At 41.8% G+C, this 21,474-nt stretch overlaps 2 protein-coding genes across 3 annotated transcripts; one reads left to right on the top strand and one right to left on the bottom strand.

Moving 5' to 3' along the window:
- Positions 1 to 670: 670 nt before the first annotated feature.
- CSNK2B (casein kinase 2 beta) lies at positions 671 to 7,263 on the bottom strand. Its single transcript, XM_058165804.1, has 7 exons — positions 7,110 to 7,263; positions 6,524 to 6,606; positions 6,164 to 6,266; positions 3,884 to 3,999; positions 3,317 to 3,392; positions 2,811 to 3,000; positions 671 to 1,321 (listed from the first exon to the last, which is right to left on the bottom strand). The coding sequence occupies exons 2-7, from the start codon at positions 6,593 to 6,595 to the stop codon at positions 1,231 to 1,233; spliced, it is 648 nt and encodes a 215-aa protein (XP_058021787.1). The 5' UTR covers positions 6,596 to 6,606; positions 7,110 to 7,263; the 3' UTR covers positions 671 to 1,230.
- Positions 7,264 to 7,374: 111 nt separating this feature from the next.
- GPANK1 (G-patch domain and ankyrin repeats 1) lies at positions 7,375 to 20,331 on the top strand. 2 transcript variants are annotated; one of them, XM_058165799.1, is made up of 3 exons: positions 7,375 to 7,573; positions 14,974 to 15,604; positions 17,948 to 20,331. In XM_058165799.1, the coding sequence occupies exons 2-3, from the start codon at positions 15,018 to 15,020 to the stop codon at positions 18,402 to 18,404; spliced, it is 1,044 nt and encodes a 347-aa protein (XP_058021782.1). In that variant the 5' UTR covers positions 7,375 to 7,573; positions 14,974 to 15,017; the 3' UTR covers positions 18,405 to 20,331. The 2 variants fall into 2 exon arrangements, with proteins under 2 accessions (XP_058021782.1, XP_058021781.1); XM_058165798.1 differs by having other exon boundaries at positions 14,981 to 15,604; positions 17,948 to 20,330.
- Positions 20,332 to 21,474: the final 1,143 nt, after the last annotated feature.

Genomic DNA, 21,474 nt, shown 5'->3' with positions numbered 1-21,474 from the left:
GAGCCCCAATGAGAACTCACTGGGCTTTCTGAGAGAGTAAGAAGAATAAGAAGAGACACAGAGATACACACACACACACACACACACACACATACACACAGAGGGAGATACATAGAGAGGGAGAGGGGGGAAGAGAGGGAAAGGGAGAGACAGAGGGGAAGATAGAGAGGGAGAGAGATATAGAGAGCTGGGGGAGAGGGAGCCAGAGATACAGAGGGGGAGAGAGAGGGGGAGAGAGTTACAGAGAGATACAGGGAGAGAGGGAGGGAGAGAAAAGGGTTTTGTGGTTCCTGGTTCTCTGCCATAATAACTGCTGGGTAAGCATGGCTGGGGGGGTCATGTGACTGGGAATGAGTGATGTCAAGTTGGCCACGCCCACCCAGGTTTTGTGACTCCTGGTGGCTTTTTTTCTGTGGGAAACAGGTCCAAATGGCACTTTGAATGTTTAAGGTTGCAGACCCCTGGATTAGCCGACAGGGTTGGAGTGTTCTTTTCATGTCCCCGTCAAGGAACTGGAGCGAAAGATGGGACTCGCCCTGCCACACAGCAGCGCTTGGGTCTTGAACGCAGCCTTGCCAACCTCCAACCCAGCGTCCAAAAAACATGAGTCACTTTCTGCTGATTAATGACTACAATGAAGTTTTTTGAATATAATTCTAACCCAATCAAAATTATTTAATTATTTATTTAAAACTCTACTTACGCAAATAGTTCATCTTCCTTCACTCCTTATAAACATACTCAAGTGGACAATTATTTGAAATAAAAATGCATGAGTGGTACATTATATTACATTTACAATTAGAATCTGGGATTCTACCAAAATAATTCAGTGCTTTCAGGTTTATTTTTCTGATATAATTGTACGTATCTTTACTTTATTTTATAGCATTCCTTGCCAAATTTTAGTCCTTTCTCTTGGACAAAAAAGGACCCTTAATTCTACCTTTTACATTTTTTTTTATTTTTAAAAAAGAAAAAAAAAAGCCCCCACAAAATTATGACATTCAAGTTGGCTACCGAATGCATCTGTCACAGTCTGTGTTTCTGGGAATTAACAGAAATTGTTTTATTATTCATTTTAACCACGCACCAGAAATGAGACTAAAAATCAGGCCGAAAGTGACAAACAGTCCATAGGGGACTTCACCAAAAATCAAAGTATGAGCAGCCCTGAATGGAGTAAAGGAAGTTTTCAGGGAAGGATCCTGGGCACCTGGATACAGAAGATCAACGGATAGTTTTGACTGGGCTCTTAAAATTGCTGGCGGCCTGAAGCTGCAGCTGATAAGCCATAGGATGGATCTTGAATCCATAAAGTCTGAAAGAAAGAAAGGAGTTAAAATAAAGTGGGATGGGAAGGAAGATGTAAAAAACTGGCCAAATAACCAACATATATTTTCAGTTAAGGCGGTGGCTCAGGGGCTACGACGTTGAGCTTGTCGATCGAAAGTTCGGCAGCTCAGCGGTTCGAATCTCTAGTGCTGCCGTGTAACGGGGTGAGCTCCTGTTACTTGTCCCAGCTTCTGCCAACCTAGCAGTTTTGAAAGCATGTAAAAATGCAAGTAGAAAAAATAGGGACCACCTTTGGTGGGAAGGTAACAGCGTTCCATGCGCCTTTGGTGTTGAGTCATGCCGGCCACATGACCACGGAGACGTCTTCGGACGGCGCTGGCTCTTCGGCTTTGAAACGGAGATAAACATCGCCCCCTAGAGTCGGGAACGACTAGCACGTATGTGCGAGGGGAACCTTTACCTTTACCTTTATTTTCAGTTAAAGTATAGACTTTGTCAGATTTTACTATGAATACTTGGTTCAAATAAGGAATCATAGTTTTGTTTTGTTTATGTTATCATACCTCTTTTATTCACAGGATCAGTTGTTTATAAGCAGTTAAAATTTGATCTAACAAAAGCATACTCTTCTGTATATTACAGAATATATTTTCATTATTTATAGAATAGTTGTTTAAATTGTCGTAAGAACTAGCAGTATCTGCCTTTGTTTTATATATACTCAGTGGTGGGCTGCTGCCGGTTCAAACCGATTCGGGCGAACTGGTAGTTCCAACCAGCAGCTGGGCCCGCCCACCCTCCCTAGTGCTATCACATACTATATAATCGCTGGTTTTTCAATGCCGTTGCACACTCACGTTTTTGGTTCCGGGCGAACCTATTGTTACAGTATGTGACGCCCACCTCTGTATATACTACTTCTTTCCATTTCCTTCCTTTCTTTTAACTCCATCACATTGTCAGCTGCTTCTCTTACTCCGTGATGGTCTATTTTCTTAGCTTCTGGCCTGCCTGCCTTCTTTATAGGGAAGTGTCCTGTTAACTTCCATTCCATTATTTCATCACATTTAACAATGATTTGAACCACACCTCTTCTTGAGCAAATATTGGGAAGCAGCAAAGCCAGCCCTTAGAGACAGCCTAACAGTATTGCTTAACACTGCAATGTTTCAATATTCACCGAGTCTCTGAAAACAACCATAACAATAACATCCCAGGCTCTGGCTAGTGTTGAAATGAGAATTTATGAACTCCGAGATCAGTGGCAAGTAAGCACTGACAACACAAAAACCAGACCTGTGTTCAAGTCTTCTTTTTCAACAGCATAGAGGTGTCCACTTTGTCTGATAAAGTGTCTAGTGCAACTCTATCCTTAATAATCATGAAATGATCATTCATTTAGGGAACTTTCTTTCTTTCTTTCTCTTTCTTTCTTTTCTCTTTCTTTCTAATAACATTAGAGACGACCAAACTTTTATTCAGTATATTCTGCTACACATTTGATGGGGCCTTACCTGGGCACAAACTGATTGGCTGGTCGCTTCGGCCGATATTCAGGATGCACCATGAATAACATGTGAGGAAAACCAGTTCCAAAATAGGCACCATCTGTGTGATGATGGCGGGAAGATTTGGGAGTATAGACATCCATACATTTGGGGCAGTACAGTTTGACCATAGCTTCCCCTGGGATATCAGATAAACCTAGCAGTGAAGACAAAGCACAGTAAGATAGAATTCAGAAATTAAATTAGTTTAAAGAAGTTACTTGATATGGCTTCTGGAACAGACTTACCTACCTGACTTCCATCCAGTCCCCAGATCTACAGTCTGCAGGTTTCCAAAATGGACGATTCAAGAATTTAGTTCTAAAAGAGCCTGAACTGAAAGCATCCTACGATTGAATCTGCCCACTATTTCACCCTGATTCTGTAGCCCGTTTTTTTTTCTTCATCTCCTCCTATAAAATAGGCCCCTTACATTACTCCAAATAATTTCTTCCATAATATAATATACTCACCAATGGGCAGCATAGGCTGATTCTCACAATAAACTCGAGGGCAGTATCCAAAGTCTCCCTGTTGGTATTTCTCAAGCTAAAAATAGAGAAGGAGAAAAAGTATAGAAATACAATCTTTCCATAAATTGGAAAGGAACTGATTTGCTGGCTCAGGGCAGAGAAATCTTTAAGGAAGCTGCACTTGACAATTAACTCCATCATCCAGATCAGGGGTCCCCAACCCCCGGAAGTGGCAGGTGAACATATGTCTATGTGCAAAGCTCCTTTAGTGCAAGCGGCGAGCACATGTGCCAGTTGCTTGTGCAAATGGAGCTGCATAAATGCGGACACTCATCCATTGCTCATGCAGAATCATCCCCTTCCTTCTCCCCATCCACCCACCACCACCACCCACGGTCCACAAAGCCAGAAAGGTTGGGGACCACTGATCTAGATGAATCTCCAGTATACATTAAAATTTTACTCTCTTTTAGGTTTTATAATCTCTGATTGGGAACCTCTCCTCAGGAACATTAAAAAAAAAAGATTTTATAGAGTACCGGCTTACTATATGACATGGATAATTACCATCTGGGCAATACCACGGTTTGTGAGGATATAGCGGGCGTGAATAAGTCCATAGAGCATTTCAGCTGCCTGTTCGATCAAGTCACTCTGGTTAGGATTATCCTCCAGCTCTTCATCTGCAAGAGAAACGGAAGGAAGTGCTCTGCTGCAATGCACTGTGACATTGACGAAGAGGGAGAAAGTTGTATTTTCCTAACTGAAGCATTATCAGATATTGATTCTACATTGTTAGCTCACTTCTACTGTTATGCATTTCCTTAGCCAGTATTTTCTTAACCATTGTTGTCTTCCACTCTATATCTGCCACACTAAATTGTAATTGTAACTCACAATGTAATACAACCAGCAAAATATTTTGATCGGTTTACTTTAACAAATTAAGATCAGAAACTTATAAATTACTGTTACCTATTTCTCAAACATGATAGGTGCCTATGTCATTTCTCAGATGTTTCAAATCAACAAACTTTTAAGTGTGTATTTCTCCTACTCCTTTTATTTACTTGCTGTTATTCTTAGCAAGCCTTTACACATTAAGATCAGTGAGAGAGAGTGTGAGCTGTTGCACTAGTTAAAGGCACTAGGTTAGAAACTGAGTTCTAATGTTGCCTTATGTACGAAAACGGTTTGATGACTTAGGGTCAGGCCTTTCTCTTAGCCCTAGAAAGAAGGCAATGGCAAACCAATACCAGAAACATTGCCAAGAAAACGGCAAGAAATTGTCCATGTAGTTGCCAGGAATCAAGATTTACTTGAAGGGACAAAACAGAGAGGAAAACAAGAGACAATATTTTATACTTTGAGTGCCCTGCAGAATTTTATTAGAAAACTGGAAAATTAAATAATTAAAAAATCCTGCTTTTGGGGACTGAATCAGGATTCATTTTAGATTACCAGGCCCTCAGAGAATTAATATTTAAGACAGCTGAACAAAGGGATATGGTGGTTAGTAATAACCTGTGGCTTCTATTCTTATGACATGGAACAGGAAAAAGTACACAAAGTGTGGTTTCTGGAATTCTTTCCAAACCCTTTACCAGATGTTGCCATAGTTTTCTGCTTTCTCCACATACTGCATCTGTACATGTCCGCTGTGACACGGGGCCCAGGCTACAAACGCTTTGCTATTAGTCATGTGACTGGAAGGAAGAAAAGATGGAGGCCTAGAAGGAAGCAATCAACAGCATTCCATGCTGCTGACCAACTGCAACTTCCAAAATTGGAGGAATATTTTCCTCCAAAACCTTAAACTGAATCCAACCCATTTTCAAGTTCAATTTCCTTTAATTGGCTTTCTGCCCCGGATTCCAATACATCAAATCTGGACCCATTCTGCTTTGTTTTCAGAGGGTGATTCTGGTGATAGTGAAACAGGTACATAGTGTACAGGTAATACTCAACTTACAACTATTCATTTAGTGACTGTTCAAAATTATAAAAACACTGAAAAAAGTGATTTATGCCCAGTTATCACACTTAATGTCCATTGTAACATTCCCATGGTCACATGATCAAAATTCGGATGACTGGCAACTGGCATGTATTTAGGACAGTTGCACTGTCCTGGGTCATGTAATTACTATTTGTAACCTTACCAGCCAGCTTCAAACTAGAAAAGTCAATGGGGGAAGCCAGATTTGCTTAATGACGGCATTGATTCACTTAACAACTACAATTTTTCACTTAACTGTGGCAAAAAGATTGTAAAATGGGGCACAACTCATTTAAGTGCCTTCCTTATCAACGGACCTTTTGGGCTCAATTGTGGTTGTTAAGTCCAGGACCACCTTTTTTGAAAAATTGGAAAGGAAAAGGATGTCTGAAGATTATGAATCCCAATATTATCTACTTGGTTAGCAAAAGCTTCCCATATGATCAACCTGTGAAAATTCATCATGTTTGTGATCCTGGCTAGATACATATGAAGAGTTTCCAATAGCATATGCAATAAGCCCTGATTAGTTTCACCAAAATGTCGGAGTAATGGCTATTGCATGCACATGTCAAGTGCATGTTGTCAGCATGTGTACCAACATCAAATAGAGAGGCATAGCAGGGTCAAGAGGTTACAACCTGCTAATCACGTTTTCAAAAGTCCCTGTAATACCAGAATATAAACTGACAGCAAACAGCACCCCTTACTAGCAATGATGATGTTACTTTGTGAAAGGTAATACACAGACTACAAGAAAACAAGCAAGCTCAGAGAACACCAAGGGCCCCTCAGGGCCTGTAATGTCAAGTAATCCATGATACAAACAGATTTAGATCATTTCCCACCTGGTTCCAAATCAAGGATCATGTCCAAAGCCTGGCGATAGTGGGGAACTTGTTCATTGAGGCCAGTTAAATTGAACTTGTCTTGGATGTAGTCTTCATCCACCTGAAAACAAATAGAAACCAGGATCAATTGATCTTGACTTCTCCAGTGTCTGTACTATACTTTCTCAAGGTACATTAAGACTCAAGATAACACATTTCTGAAATTGCCTGCAGCTCCTATTCATTTAAAACCCTCTGTCATCTCTCTCAAAATGTTGTTCAAATCAAATCTTTTTTTTTAAAGGGGATACTCCTAATTTCCAGCCCCCAATGAAAATGTCCGCATATACATTTAGTGCACAATGCTTCCCAACTCACCTCACAGAAGAACTCATTGCCACGCAAACCACAAAACCAGGAAATCCAAGATACCTCCTCAGAGCTACTCATCTTCCCGTCCTCTAAGAGAAAGAGAGGAACAGAAGCATCCTCAGCGTTAACAGTGGTCACGCACAAATAAATTCTTTGTGGAAAAACTCCCTACACAAAACAATCTACAGACATAGGATTTTTCAGCTCATGTTCCCCAACCCTTGCTTTTACGCTGGCCGATAAACTACCGTCTTGCATCTGTGAATGGGAACCAATGCTACATAAGAATCCCATAAGCTGTTTCTTCTTTGCAAACAGAAACCCACTTCCGACTTACCACTGAAAAAAATGCTTTTTTTCAGAGTGGTAATATCTCCTCTACCGCACCATTTTGCAAGAAACATGCAATCGACTCTCTTCCTTCCTTTTTTCGTGTTGTTTTTTTTTTAGCGCCCGGCACACATCTTTGCTGCCGCCCTCGCCTCCACCTCCGCTCTTCCCTGAATATTAACTGGAGAACTCCATTACCTGGCCATGCCTCCCCATTATGCTTTGGCCAACAAGTCCCTAAATCTACAGCCCAATAACTCACCCCAAAAGGCACGACTGCCTCAAGGAGAGGGACGCGGGGTGCAAACAAGCTTTGGACCAGTAAGGCCTCTTGTCAGCTTCAACGGCGCACGCGCTACATTCGCCGATGAAACGGCATCACGGGATTGCAGTACTTCAGAATAAGGAGAGAATGGACGAACAGGAAACGGGAAACTACTAGTCCCAGAGTGCAACGGAGCAGGGAATGGACGCTGGTAGGGGGGTGGGGACTTAGCCCTAACTTCCTTTCAATCGCAGCTGTTTTCCCCAGAACCCATTTGTACGCGAAGTACCGTTGCCGATAAACCTCTCGGTGATTATAGGGGGTGAAAATGTGATTTTGCATGGTAATATGCTGTGCGCAACTAACTAAATGCAGCACAGATAACGCCGTGCTTTTAATGAGCATCTGCCGGACTTGCAGAAAAATAACATAGACGTTTGATCGAAACTCGCTTGGCGGAGGTAAGTGTGTCATCACCGTTTCGGGAATCGTAATCGGATTAACACGGGGAAGGAAGGAAAGGGTGGTTTAGATCATAAACTGGATGAGCAAGGAAGCGATTCGAATTGGACATCGGTTCGAAAGTACAATTCAATGTACTTTTTCCAACCCTTTTACAAATAGGAGGGCGGGAGGGTGGCAGCCCAGAAGCATTTACTATCGTTTCCCTTCCGTGCCAGCTACTCTCTCCGCGGTCCCTGTTCGCGCTGATGCACAACTGAAGGAAGACTTAGCCATGTATCATTTTGGTGCCTTCATTGTCATTGCTAAGGCTGGCGGTTGTCCGTGTTTTGGGTTCCTTCCCCTAATTCTTGATCTTTGGCAGTCTCTCTTTTCACATTCCTCCTTAACTTTTTGATTTCATTCCATGGTTCCTCTAATAGTTCCTTATCAATGAAGTTCAGGACCTCAACATGATTCCTGATGTTATTCTTGAAAATGTTAGCTGAGTTTTCTCGAGATCATGGAAACTGCTGGCTTTCTTCTGCTGCTGCTGATTTAGCTTAACTTGGTACTTGGTATATGAGCAGTTCAGGGCCTGTTTCACAGTCAACCAAGTCTTTGGTGTTATAATTGAATCCTGACATTGTCTTGTTTTACGACCTTTCTTGACACAGTTAAGTGAATCCCTGCAAGTTGGTTAAACTAGTCACAGGGTTGTTAAGTGAATCTGGCTTCCCCATTGACTTATGCTTGTTAGAAAGTCGCAAAAGGGGACACTGCAGCCGTCATAAATATGAGCCAGTTGCCAAGCATCTGAATTTTGATCATGTGACCATGGAGATGCCGCAGTGGTTGTAAGTGTGAAAAATGGTCATTAGAATAGAATAGAATAGAATAGAATAGAATAGAATAGAATAGAATAGAATAGAATAGAATAGAATAGAATAGAATAGAATTTTATTGGCCAAGTGTGATTGGATACACAAGGAATTTGTCTTGGTGCATATGCTCTCAGTGTACATAAAAGAAAAGATACGTTCATCAAGGTACAACATTTACAACACAATTGATGATCAATATATCAATATAAATCATAAGGATTGCCAGCAACAAGTTATAGTCATACAGTCATAAGTGGAAAGAGATTGGTGATGGGAACTATGAAACGATTAATAGTAGTGCAGATTCAGTAAATAGTCTGACAGTGTTGAGGGAATTATTTGTTTAGCAGAGTGATGGCCTTCGGGAAAAAACTGTTCTTGTGTCTAGTTGTTCTGGTGTGCAGTGCTCTATAGCGTCGTTTTGAGGGTAGGAGTTGAAACAGTTTATGTCCAGGATATGAGGGATCTGCAAATATTTTCACGGCCCTCTTCTTGATTCGTGCAGTATACAGGTCCTCAATGGAAGGCAGGTTGGTAGCAATTATTTTTTCTGCAGTTCTAATTATCCTCTGAAGTCTGTGTTTTTCTTGTTGGGTTGCAGAACCGTACCAGACAGTTATAGAGGTGCAAATGACAGACTCAATAATTCCTCTGTAGAATTGGATCAGCAGCTCCTTGGGCAGTTTGAGCTTTCTGAGTTGGCGCAGAAAGAACATTCTTTGTTGTCCTTTTTTGATGATGTTTTTGATATTAGCTGTCCATTTTAGATCTTGCGATATAATAGAACCTAGAAATTTGAAGGTTTCTACTGTTGATACTGTGTTGTCTAGTATTGTGAGAGGTGGAAGTATGGAAGGGTTTCTCCTAAAGTCTACCACCATTTCTACAGTTTTGAGTGTGTTCAGTTCCAGATTGTTTTGATCGCACCACAAGGCTAGTCGTTCGACCTCTCGTCTATATCATCATTGTCTCGAATGAGACCAATCACTGTTGTGTCATCTGCGAACTTCAGTAGTTTTAACAGATGGATCATTGGTATACAGTCATTGGTATACAGAAAGAAGTGAAGTGGGGAGAGCACACAGCCTTGGGGGGTTAGGGTTAGGGTTAGTCACTTTTTTCAGTGCTGTTGTAACTTCGGTCACTAAATGAACGGTGGTAAGTCGAAGACTAGGGACACGGTGGCTCAGGGGCTAAGATGCTGAGCTTGTCAATCAAAAGGTCGGCAGTTCAGTGGTTCAAATCCCTAGTGCCATGTAGCGGGGTGAGCTCCCGTTACTTGTCCCAGCTTCTGCCAACCTAGCAGTTTGAAAGCATGTAAAAAATGCAAGTAGAAAAAATAGGGACCACATTTGGTGGGACGGTAACAGGATTCTGTGTGCCTTTGGCATTGAGTCATGCTGGCCACATGACCACGGAGACGTCTTCGGACAGCACTGGCTCTTCGGCTTTGAAATGGAAATGAGCACCGCCCTCTAGAGTCAGGAACAACTAGCACATATGTGCGAGGGGAACTTTTACCTTTAAGTCGAAGACTACCTGTACTCCATTGTGGTGATGTCCATGCATAGAGATATTTTGGTTGTTGGTCAATTTAGTTGCCAGTAAATTGTTCATCTGCCTCCAGGACCTTCTTATATCACTTCTCTTGAATGTAAGTGATTGGCAGCTTTAACTGGTCTGCAGGGATCACCTTGACACTTCTGGTAATCCTGATGGGATCTTATATTCTGGCTTAGGCTCCTTAGGCATTCTTCGCTCCGCTCTCCCAGCCTCACCTCACTATGATGATACAGTATAGCAGGATTTGTGGGGTGATGGTTGCTCACTGGTAGCCCAATACAATTGGATATTGCTCCCACTAACCCACCATATTACATATAGAACCAAAAAAGGAGGTACATTATCATATTTTGGTGTTATATCAATATGAGTGAAAGGAGTAAATAGCAGTGAATATGGGATATAGGTAGTCCTTGACTTACGACCCCATTTGAGTCCAAAATATCTGTTGCTAATCAAGAGAGATTGCCTCATTTTATGCCCTTTCTTGTCACAGTTGTTCAGTGAATCACTGCAGTTGTTAAGTTAGCAATAAGGTTGTTAAGTGAATCTGGCTTCCCCATTGACTTTGTCAGGAGGTCACAAAGGGGAAATCACACGACCCCGGGACACTGCAACTGTCTTAAATACGAACCAGTTGCCAAATGTCTGAATTTTGATCATGCGACTGTGGGGATAATGCAACGGTTGTAAATGTGGACTTATGGTCTATAAGTCACATTTTTAGTGCCCTTGTAATTTTGAAGTGACTAAATGAACTGTTGTAAGTCGAGAACTACCTATATTGCCTAGTTCCAAAAATGTGACAGAAAAAGTGCAATGAGATAGAGATGCAAGCCAGAGCGTGCTGTTTTTAAAATAGTTAGCTTTTGAAGGCTTAGCGCTATTTTACAAAGCAAAACAAAACATTGCAGTGCTAGCTCCCCTTGCGGTTTACTTCCATTTCTTTGCACATTCCTTTTTAACCATGATTCTATCATCAGCACTGTATCTGTGTGGACCAAAACAGAAGTGGTCCATACAAGGATACTATGCCTGAATGAACAGTGCTTGAATTATGGGGCCTTGAATTTAATCCAGAACTCCCTCCCCTACAGTGCAAATTAAGCAAATCACAAACCTGAGCTTGCCTGGTTTTTTGTGGGGTTTTTTGCAGACATTTCATTACCTAAACCAGATAACATCATCAGTGCTAGTAAGAAGTGTGCTTTGCTGTGAGGTTTATATTCTACAATATAATATAAACCGACAGTAAACCACCCTCCTTACTAGCACTGATGATGTTACCTGGTTTGGGCAATGAAATGTCTGCAAGAAAACAAGCAAGCTCAGAGAGCACCAAGGACCTCCCATTTCAATCCTGAGCTACAAATATTCTCCTTTATTGAATTCACAAACTATTATTATAAAAGAATTCAGTAGCTAAGAGGGATAACAAAAATCAAAGTTTTAATTCAAAGACTATATAATAGCACTTTGTGCATGCACGCTCATCAGGGCCACAACCAGGAAGAGGAGCTGCCCATGTGCATGCTGGATAACGTAGTTCCGGTTTCTGACATGCACGCCGCCCAACTAATCTTCCAGTTATTGCCATGCATGCATACGTGCCAATCAGCTGGCTGGTGCACATGCTCACACCGGAAAATGGAAGACCAGCTCTTCCTGTTTCTGTCACTGCCGCACACACAAAGGCTAGCTGATTGGCACGTGCGTATGCGTGCCAAAAACCCGGAAGAGGAACAGGTGATGCCACGCATGCCAGGCGACTTGGCTCTGTGTGCCATTTCAGACATGTGTGCCATAGGTTCGCCATGACGGCTACATAAGAAGGAAGTTCCAAAGGTGCTTTTTTCAAGAAGCAACTGGACTTTCTGGTTTTTCTTTGAAGATGTTTCATTTCTCATCCAAGAAGCTTCTTCAGTTCTGACTGGATGATGGGAAAGCTGAAGAAGCTTCTTGGATGAGAAGCGAAACAAAGAAAAACCAGAAAGTCCAGTTGCCTCTTGAAAATAGCACTTTTGGGGCAACCATGACCTGGATGACTGAGAATCTCCATAGACATGTAAGAAGGAAGCAAATCCACTTCCCCAAATTCAATGCTGACCTCCCTTCCCCAATAAGTTACCATCCCGGATGCTGGTGCTGCTTCGCCGGCTCATCCTGTCTGCAGTAGTACTTCTCAAAATGGCTGTCATGTTTTCTGTATTAATTAGCCATGCCTGTTTAATGGGAAAATGAGGAAAAACATCCATCATCACCATGTACAGTAAAGTACAAGCATCACATATAGGTAATGTTTGGGTTACTTGGGGCATTTTTTTAACCAACTGCCTTCTGAGATGGATTCTAGCTACCTATGGAGTATTTGTATTTAAATTGCTTATATTGAAAGTTGCTTGGATTCCTCGTCCTGAAAATCAGGAAATTAAAAACTGTAATACTCTGCTCTGGATTTTAGCTTTTGACAGGACTTTTTTAAGAAAAAAAATTAGATTCAAAACATTAGTAACCAATTTTGGTTTGTGGTTACAGTGGTGATATGTCTTTTATTATTGTTATATAGAACAGTGCTTTATTTCAGAAAGATGTCACTTTATTTTTTGGATGTTGAATGTTCCTTTGCAAACCAAAGCTATAAACATAAATATATTTTTTTAATCCTCATGAATCTTTGTCAGATTCATCCCTTTTTTTGGTTTTCTCTTTTTTTCTTCCATAAAATCTGTTAACTGAGGAATAAAGCAGACGGTAAACAAGCTTTAAAACTTGTGGAAATCTATTTTCTTACAAGTGAAAGGTGGCACAGCGTTGACTTTTTACAGCAATTGCCCTCTTAAAATATCTATTTAGAAAGGCTTTGCTTGAAAAGAAGGCATAGTATTGGAGAATTGGGCCTAACGGTGCGAATTAAGGAAAAACCTTCAAAGAGGTTTGGTGGGAAAAGGCGGGAAAAAGCAGGACCCTTTGCAAGCCAAAGTGAGCATGCGCATGGAGAGCACGAGTGAGGACTGCGCATGCCTCACAACGTCAACGGCGCCCAAGGATCCCTTACCTCCGCTATTTCAAACCCTTTCCTCTGTAATGTGGAAGGCTCCCTTTACATTCGTACTCTTTGTGCTAATCTGTGCCTTTTAATCCACCCACCCCGTTTCAAAAAGTGCTGGAGGATAAGTCGAGTTCGCGTGTAAAGTTGAGCCTCCGCCGCGCCTGCGTAGCGTTCCCGCCCGTTGCTAGGCAACCGAACGGGCACTTCCGTTTGAAAAAAAAATCCTCTCCGAGGGTCGCGTGTTGCTCTGACGTCTTAAGAGGAGCCTTAGAGATACAAAGTTAAAGTGACACGCGATGGTAAACTTCAAGGTTAAAGAGACAAGATTTTTTTTCCCCCCTCCAATAAATATTGTCAGATTCACCTGGGTAATAATGTGGAATCTGTTTGATTCTTCCACTTTTCGTAACTATGGCTAACGCTCACTTCCTGCTGTGCAAGAAAAGGGTTGATATTTTATGGTGCAGAAAATATTACCCATTGTTCTTTTACTATTGAACAGGGTTTACAATTATTTTTTCTCCAGGCATTGAGTTTCTTAATTTTTTAACAATTTTTAAGATATGTCTGGGGAATTCTGAGAGTTGGTCCATGTGTGTTAAAGTTACTAAGGTTGAAAAACATTGCTCTAGGGCAGGGATGTCAAAGGTAGGTAAAATGAGGACCCAGATTGTTGGGAGGGCAATAAGTTGACTTTGTAAAAATATACAAATAGAATGAGACTATTGCCTTATACACTGTAAGCCGCCCTGAGTCTTCGGAGAAGGGCGAGATATAAATGTAAATTAAAAAAAAAATCTTGGCAATTTTATTAAGTCTGCACTACTATTAATCTCCTCCCACTTATGACTGTATGACTGTAACCTTGTTGCTGGTATCCTTACGATTTATATTGACTGTGTCCTAATATGATTTGATTGCTTACTTGTACCCTATGACTATCATTAAGTATTGTACTTTATGATTCTTGATGGATATACCTTGTCTTTTTAGGTACACTGAGGGTATATGTACCAAAGACAAATTCCTTGTGTGTCCAATCACACTGGGCCAATAAAGAATTCTGTTCTATTCTACTTAAGACCTGTGGACATCAACTCCCAAGAATTCCCCAATCAGCCATGCTGGCTGGGGAATTCTGGGAGTTGAAGTCCACAAATCTTAACATTGCCAAGATCTAGCCTCCCTATCATAAGGTATCTTTCAACAAAATGGTGTAGTTCAGACGACTGATGATTATTAATATTATTGACTCCTATCTTGATATTATTAACGTTAATAATAAAATTGACTCTTGTGCCTTAAATACTGAAAAAAATATGTCAATAAAAACAAAAACAATGTTAGGGATGGCAAAATAGCAGACTAGGTTGTTTTCTATTCTGGGTTTTCTTTATTTACTTCATGCCTGTCCAGAGCTCTAGAGTAGTGTGTGGACCCTTTTCTGGATGGCATCTGTTTGGAGACTCAAAAAGGATCAGAGAAATTTAATGTTTAGTTTTCTTGCGTAATTGTTGAAATTGATCAGTATATGGACAGTATATAACTATGCCCAGTGTTGGGGTTCAAATAATTTAACAACTGGTTCTCTGCCCTAATGATTTCTTCCAACAACCAGTTCACCAAACTGCTCAGAAAGTTAACAACCGGTTCTCCCAAAGTGGTGCGAACTGGCTGAATCCCACCGACTATGCCGATGCGGTACCCTCTAGAAATGTTCGGTTTGAATTCTCACCAAATCCAGCTAACCGCAATAGCTAGATTTCTTACTTTTAACGCGAGAAAGGAAGAACCAATCTTCAGGATGTTTCTGGGCTTGATGCCACATTGTGCACTACTACGAAATGTAAAGACAGTACATGTTTTCCTGTGGTAAACAATTGGTGTTTTTAATGTAAGTATTTTGTTTTTTCTCTTCCAACAGTTTGTAGGGTTACAGCTTTGCAGCCAAAACAATTCTGCTTCAACATGAACCATGGTGATCAACTGATCGCCTTCACTCGTGCCCGGGAAGAATCGGATCTGTGGAGAGATGGACACATTCAGAAAAAAAACAGAAATTATGGCAGCACCAACCAGGAAGAAGAGCATTCATCTGGTGAAACAGTGCGTAACTTTTATGAGAGCCTGGCACTGACAAGTAGTTCTAAAGGAGTCTTACCGAGAAAACCAAGGGTAGTTCGTGTCCTCCGTCGGCCAGCGCAGGTGTCTCTTTGCACCCTGAGCTGCCCAGAACAAACCGACACCCGCAAAGGGAATCAGCTCTTGAAAGCCGCTCAAGATGGCAACGTGAAGTCTCTCCAAAAGCTTGTGGAGAAGGAAGGGTGTGATGTGAATTATAAAGATGGATTTGATTGGACAGCCATCATGTGTGCAGCCTATGCTGGACGAGAGGAAGCGGTACGTTATCTTTTGAGACATGAGGCCGCTTGGGTGGGAGTTTGTGAATCACAAGGCCGGGATGCTATGGATCTGGCTGAAGAAGCTGGACACAAAGAGGTGGTCAGCATCCTTCGGGAGAGCGAAAGGCCTCGAGTGAAGAATGAACCGTCTAGGTGAGTTCTCCTGTTTCCGTGTTCATCCAATTTTCCTGAAGAGCAGGAAATGTCGAGTGCATTTGCCTCTGAATGTTGCTATGTAACATATGCAACATTTTGGCCACTGAGGTAGCAAAAGCAAGTCAAAAATTGTCAAAATGTTAAAAAGCTTACCCTAATATTTATTTATAATTATTGCACTAATGGCTACAGGTATACCAAAGCAAAGACCATTAAATCCATTCTATGCCATGAACAGTTTCTCTTCTCTTTCAGGCCTTAATATGCTGTGATAGCAATAGCACTTAAGACATATACTGCTTCATAGTACTTGTTGGGTTAATGTTCCTTGCTGTTTTATTTTTTTATTTTGATTTTGTATGCTGCCCAGAGTCCTGTGGAGTTGGGTGGCCAATAAATTTAAATAAAGCGAATAAATATACCACATATAATATACCACAGGAAAAAAAATAACCCAGTGTAAGTAGCTTTAGATAACTCAAATAACCAGTGACCAACTGTAAGCTAGACCTTTAGAAAAACTGTTTCTTCCATCGCTTCCTTCTGAAACACTACTAAGTAACCTTTACAAGTTCATATATGAAAATTTTATCACCCTAAATATGTGTAAGGTTGTTTTAAACTAATTCCTGGTTACTGGTTCGTGAAGACCCATCACTGAATATTCCAAATTATAAGTATCGGTAGTTCTTCCAGGGTGCCAGCAGATAGAAGACTATATGGTCATTCCTGTAACCATCAGCAGCATCTACTATATCAATGAAGATTAATTACATTTTTATTATTGAATTTGGTGCAGTGTTTGGCTATATAAAAGTAGGTAACATTTAATTCCTCTCCTGGAGTTTATTCTGAAGGGTGACTCTTGCTGTGCTGTATAATTATTACCAATGAAGACCTAGGATGAGATCAGAGTCTTCTGGACTAAGCAGGGTTATCATATTTTTCAGAGTATAAGACGCACCTTAGTTTTTGGGGAGGGATTTTTTTTTTAATTTGAATTTATATCCCGCCCTTCTCCGAAAACTCAGGGCAGCTTACATTGTGTTAAGCAATAGTCTTCATCCATTTGTATATTATATACAAAGTCAACTTATTGTCCCCAACAATCTGGGTCCTCATTTTACCTACCTTATAAAGGATGGAAGGCTGAGTCAACCTTGGGCCTGGTGGGACTAGAACTTGCAGTAATTGCAAGCAGCTGTGTTAATAACAGACTGCATTAGTCTGTTGAGCCACCAGAGGCGCTAGAAAATAGAAAATAGCTGATTGGCGGGTGGATCAGCCTCCCACAATACCCCCAATCAGTTGTTCCCAGAGGTGAATTTTAGCAACAGGTTCATTGGTTGTGAGCTCTGTGCCTTGCTTTTTTTTTTCTGCCTCTGAAACTTTGTTGCAGGAAAAAAAAGTTTTTTTTCTGCCTCTGAAAGCCTCTGAAACAGAGCTTCAGAAAAAAAGCCTCTGAGGGTTGTTTTTTTCTGAAGCTGTTTGGAGGCTTTTTTTCTGAAGCTTCTTTCAGAGGCTTTTTTCAGCCTCTGAACTCTCCGTGTGAGAGGCTGGGCGGGGCTATATTCGGAGTATAAAATGTACCCAGATTTTCACCCTCTTTTTTGGGGGGGGAAAGGTGCATGTTATACTCTGAAAAATACGATAATTTGAAAAAGATTGCCATGGTCTAATTCATGGGTGTCAAACTCAAGGCCCAAGGGCTAGATCTGGCCTACAGGGTGCTTAAATCTGTCCCATGGGACCGCCCTGGAAACGGCAAAGGACCGGCCCACAATGCCTCAGGCCGACTGGGCGCTGATCTACAATCTGGTGGCAGCCGTTTTCGCTGGCCGTCGCAGCTGAAAATGGAGTGCCCCTCCCGAGCTCCGTTTTCGCTGGCAGAGTGCTAGCAAAACAAACTTGCTTGCCCTCTGCTGCCTAGGGCAGTGGACAGCCTGCACCGCACGTCCAGGGGTCCTCCACGTGGCCTGAGAGGGATGGCGAGACTCCTCTGGAGGAGAATGCTTTGGTTTCTCCCTGGTCTCACCTTCCTTCGCTGGAGACAATGGATCCCCCGAGCCTCACCTGGGCCTCCACAGGCGCCCCCGACATGAATGACGTCATGCTGGCCATGCCCCCCAACACCCCCCCCCAGGTCAAACACAACCCTGATGCAGCCCTCAATGAAATCGAGTTTGACGTCTATGCTATTCATAGTTAGAATTTCGGAAAAGAGATGAATTCTTTCTCAAGGGAAAAAAAACTGCAGCCCTGCTCCGATCTCCCATTACCATATTTTGGCTTGACTCAAGTTACAGTATGTGTTTCAAATCATTTCCCTCCTTTCCACAGTTTACCAGCTGAGAGGAAACACTGCGAAGTGTGCCAGGCGCACTACAGCGAGGACACTGTGGCTCTCCACGAGCGTTCCACCGCCCACCTTTTCAATCGACGTGACCCGTTGCCCTCCACCCGCTACTGCATCCCGGAGAATAACGTGGGCTTCCAATTGATGGTCAAAGGTGGCTGGGATAAAGAAACAGGATTGGGGCCCAGCGGCGCAGGTCGCAAGTTCCCTATTAAGACTGTCCTCAAGAGAGATCAGAAGGGCCTGGGCTTCTGCAGTAACCTCAAACCCAAGGTTACCCACTTCAGATCTAACGACCGTTGTGCTATAGAGGAACCCGGGAAGCGACAATCCAGAAAAGAACGAGCAGCAACAGTCGGAAAACGGGAGGCCCGCCGGAGGGAGGCCAAGGCCGCAGCTTGGGAACGCAACCTCCGTACTTACATGAACTTTGACCTTTGAACCATTTTGGGACAGTTGGTGATCCTGATAAGGGCGTACGCCCCTATGAGTTATTATGCATCGTAATAAAGCATATCTTAATTAATCACGGTTTATTGAATATATTGACATTGGCACTGGGTACTGTAACAGTCTTGCCCACTTTGTTATTTAACGTGTGGTGTGACCAGCCACTGAGTCCTTGTTCTCTTTTCAGTCCAATTCAGCCTTTCTCAACTGTGGCAACTTTGAAGTGTGTGGACTTCAACTCCCAGCATTCCCATGCTGGCTGGGGAATTCTGGGAGTTGAAGTCCATACATCTTAAAAGTTGCCAAGGCTGAGAAGCACTGGACTAATATGTAGCAGAGTGTTGTGACCCAGGCCCAAGTAGGTAGAATTCTCCTGACGGAGAGATCAAGAGGTTGGCGGCAACTTCTCATGATGATCTTTTGTTGGGGTTGGCCAAGAAAGTTGTCCTACTCCACTCACTCACATGTATATAGTGATGCTGTGACCCAGGCCCAAGTAGGTAGTAGGAAACTCAGTCAGTGAAAAGACAAACAAACTTTATTCGAACAGCTGAGAATTACTTCATTCCCAGCGTAGTTCAACTAAATTAAAGCAAATTCCTCCCAACACAAATTTCTCAGTCCTATCCCAACCCTTGGTCCAATTAGGCAAACTGCCAAAAGCCTTTCTTGGCAAACATTCAGAAGTCACTGATACAAAAATAATTGCAAGAAGACAAAGCTACCAACGTTGTTTTCTTGCAAAGAGCCCAAACACCGTTGCTGGTCTTTTAAGCCTTATGGGAGGGGCCAATCATCTCTTCGCCTTACTCCCGAGTCGTCCTCTTTGCTTGAGCTGCTCTTGCCTTCTGGCAGCTCTTCTCATGTGTGCCATAAGGAACAGGCTCCTCCTGTTCCTCTGCCTCACTACTATCAGTCTCTGGAGGCTCCGGAGTCCGTACCTCACTCCCTGATGGCCCTGGCCCCACCTCAGCCTCATTGCTGTCCGACTCAATTGCTAGCTCCACCGGCTGCTGGTGGACCACAACACAGAGAACAGAATGAAACAGGGAAGAAATCCATTGGGTGGTGGGGAGGGAGAAAGAAGAAAGATCGGTTCTTTGACTTTATACAGTTTAACGTATGCTTTACATGCCTTAAAAACGAATAAACAATAAAATTCACAATCTGAACTATTTTGTGGAATTGGGGATGAAAATAATGTTCAGTGGGAAGAAGTGGGTTGACCCACTGAACGTTACTTCAGCTATTTGGAAATGTATTCTTTAACCTGGAACTCATAGGCTATAAACCACTTAGAACTGGAAGAGTAGGTAATATATACAGTACCTTTTGATAACAGGCATCCCAAAGACATGCAAATGTTTTTACATGGTTTGATAAGAACTTTTAAGTTCTATCTATTTCAGATTGTATAAAATAAAAAGCACGAATCTGAAAATTATCGTTTCAAATAGCGAGGTAAATTGAGATGATAGGGAAAATTGATTATATCTCTACTAATTAAGAGATATAGTCGTGAAAATATTTGCCGTGAAAATATTTACAGACCCCTCACATCCTGGACATAAACTGTTTCAACTCCTACCCTCAAAACGACGCTATAGAGCACTGCACACCAGAACAACTAGACACAAGAACAGTTTTTTCCCGAAGGCCATCACTCTGCTAAACAAATAATTCCCTCAACACTGTCAGACTATTTACTGAATCTGCACTACTATTAATCTTCTCATAGTTCCCATCACCAATCTCTTTCCACTTATGACTGTATGACTATAACTTATTGCTGGCAATCCTTATGATTTATATTGATATATTGACCATCAATTGTGTTGTAAATGTTGTACCTTGATGAATGTATCTTTTCTTTTATGTGCACTGAGAGCATATGCACCAAGACAAATTCCTTGTGTGTCCAATCACACTTGGCCAATAAAAATTCTATTCTATTCTATTCTATAAAATTCTATTCTATAAATGGCCAAAAAAAAAAAATAGAGTAAATGGAAGAATGAGAAAGTTCAAGACATGCAAGTATGGAAAATGGTCAACATGTTCTTGGTTGCCAGGAAGGAAAGAACACTCCATTCCAAAGCTATTTGAAAGGATAGAAAACTAGAGATACAGTGAATTGTGTTGATGTAAAGCACTTTTAGGGACACGGTGGCTCAGTGGCTAAGATCCTGAGCTTGTTGATTGAAAGGTCGGCAGTTCAGCGGTTCGAATCCCTAGTGCCATGTAATGGGGTGAACTCCCATTACTTGTCCCAGCTTCTGCCAACCTAGCAGTTCGAAAACACGTGAGAAATGCGAGTAGAAAAATAGAAACCACCTTTGGTGGGAAGGTAACAGCGTTCATTGCGCCTTCGGCGTTTAATCATGCCAGCCACATGACCACGGAGACGTCTTCGGACAGCGCTGGCTCTTCGGCTTTGAAACAGATGATCACCGCCCCCTAGAGTCGGGAACGACTAGCACATATGTACAAGGGGAACCTTTGCTTTTAAAGCACTTTTAGTTATATTTTAGTTATATTCTCTTTCTCCTCCCTTTCTTCTTTCAGGCATGTAGTTTCTTAGGTTTACTGTTCGTTATTCCTTTTCTGTGTTCTACACAATCCTGCCTGTCCAAAAGGAAATAGTACATTGATTTGTGTTTTTGTCTGCTTGAACCACACACACACACACACACACACACACGAATCTGCTATTTCAAACAACAGTGGCTTGGAAGGCATCTTTAGCATGAATCCCCAAACTTATACTACTCCTAATTTTCACATTTTGTTTTGGCATATATTTATAAGCAGGTATACTGGGATAATCCCAAACCCATGTCTTTAAGACTACCATATTCGGGTTAAAAACTTAGAACTATGCCGACTTCAGTCCGACCTAAGCATAGCACATAAAATTATCTACCACAATGTCCTACCTGTCAATGACTACTTCAGCTTCAACCACAACAATATACAAGCAAATAAGATACAAACTCAAGGTAAACCGCTCCAAACTCGATTGCAGAACAGTAACAGATTGGTCAATGCCTGGAATGCAGTA

Source organism: Ahaetulla prasina, chromosome 2 (assembly GCF_028640845.1).
Source record: "Ahaetulla prasina isolate Xishuangbanna chromosome 2, ASM2864084v1, whole genome shotgun sequence".
Taxonomy (NCBI): Eukaryota; Metazoa; Chordata; class Lepidosauria; order Squamata; family Colubridae; genus Ahaetulla; species Ahaetulla prasina.
Note: the sequence above shows the minus strand (reverse complement) of the source record. Positions and strands in the feature narration are given on the sequence as shown.

What these genes read in the sequence shown, in the direction of transcription:
- CSNK2B (XM_058165804.1), bottom strand. Translation starts at nt 6,595, where the DNA reads ATGAGTAGCTCTGAGGAGGTATCTTGGATTTCCTGGTTTTGTGGTTTG. An exon ending in GATCCTTGATTTGGAACCAG is followed by an intron (nt 4,000 to 6,163) that starts GTGGGAAATGAT and finishes TTTCTCTTGCAG; the next exon opens with ATGAAGAGCTGGAGGATAAT. An exon ending in GCCAATCAGTTTGTGCCCAG is followed by an intron (nt 1,322 to 2,810) that starts GTAAGGCCCCAT and finishes TCTTTCTTTCAG; the next exon opens with ACTTTATGGATTCAAGATCC.
- GPANK1 (XM_058165799.1), top strand. Translation starts at nt 15,018, where the DNA reads ATGAACCATGGTGATCAACTGATCGCCTTCACTCGTGCCCGGGAAGAA. An exon ending in GTGAAGAATGAACCGTCTAG is followed by an intron (nt 15,605 to 17,947) that starts GTGAGTTCTCCT and finishes TCCTTTCCACAG; the next exon opens with TTTACCAGCTGAGAGGAAAC.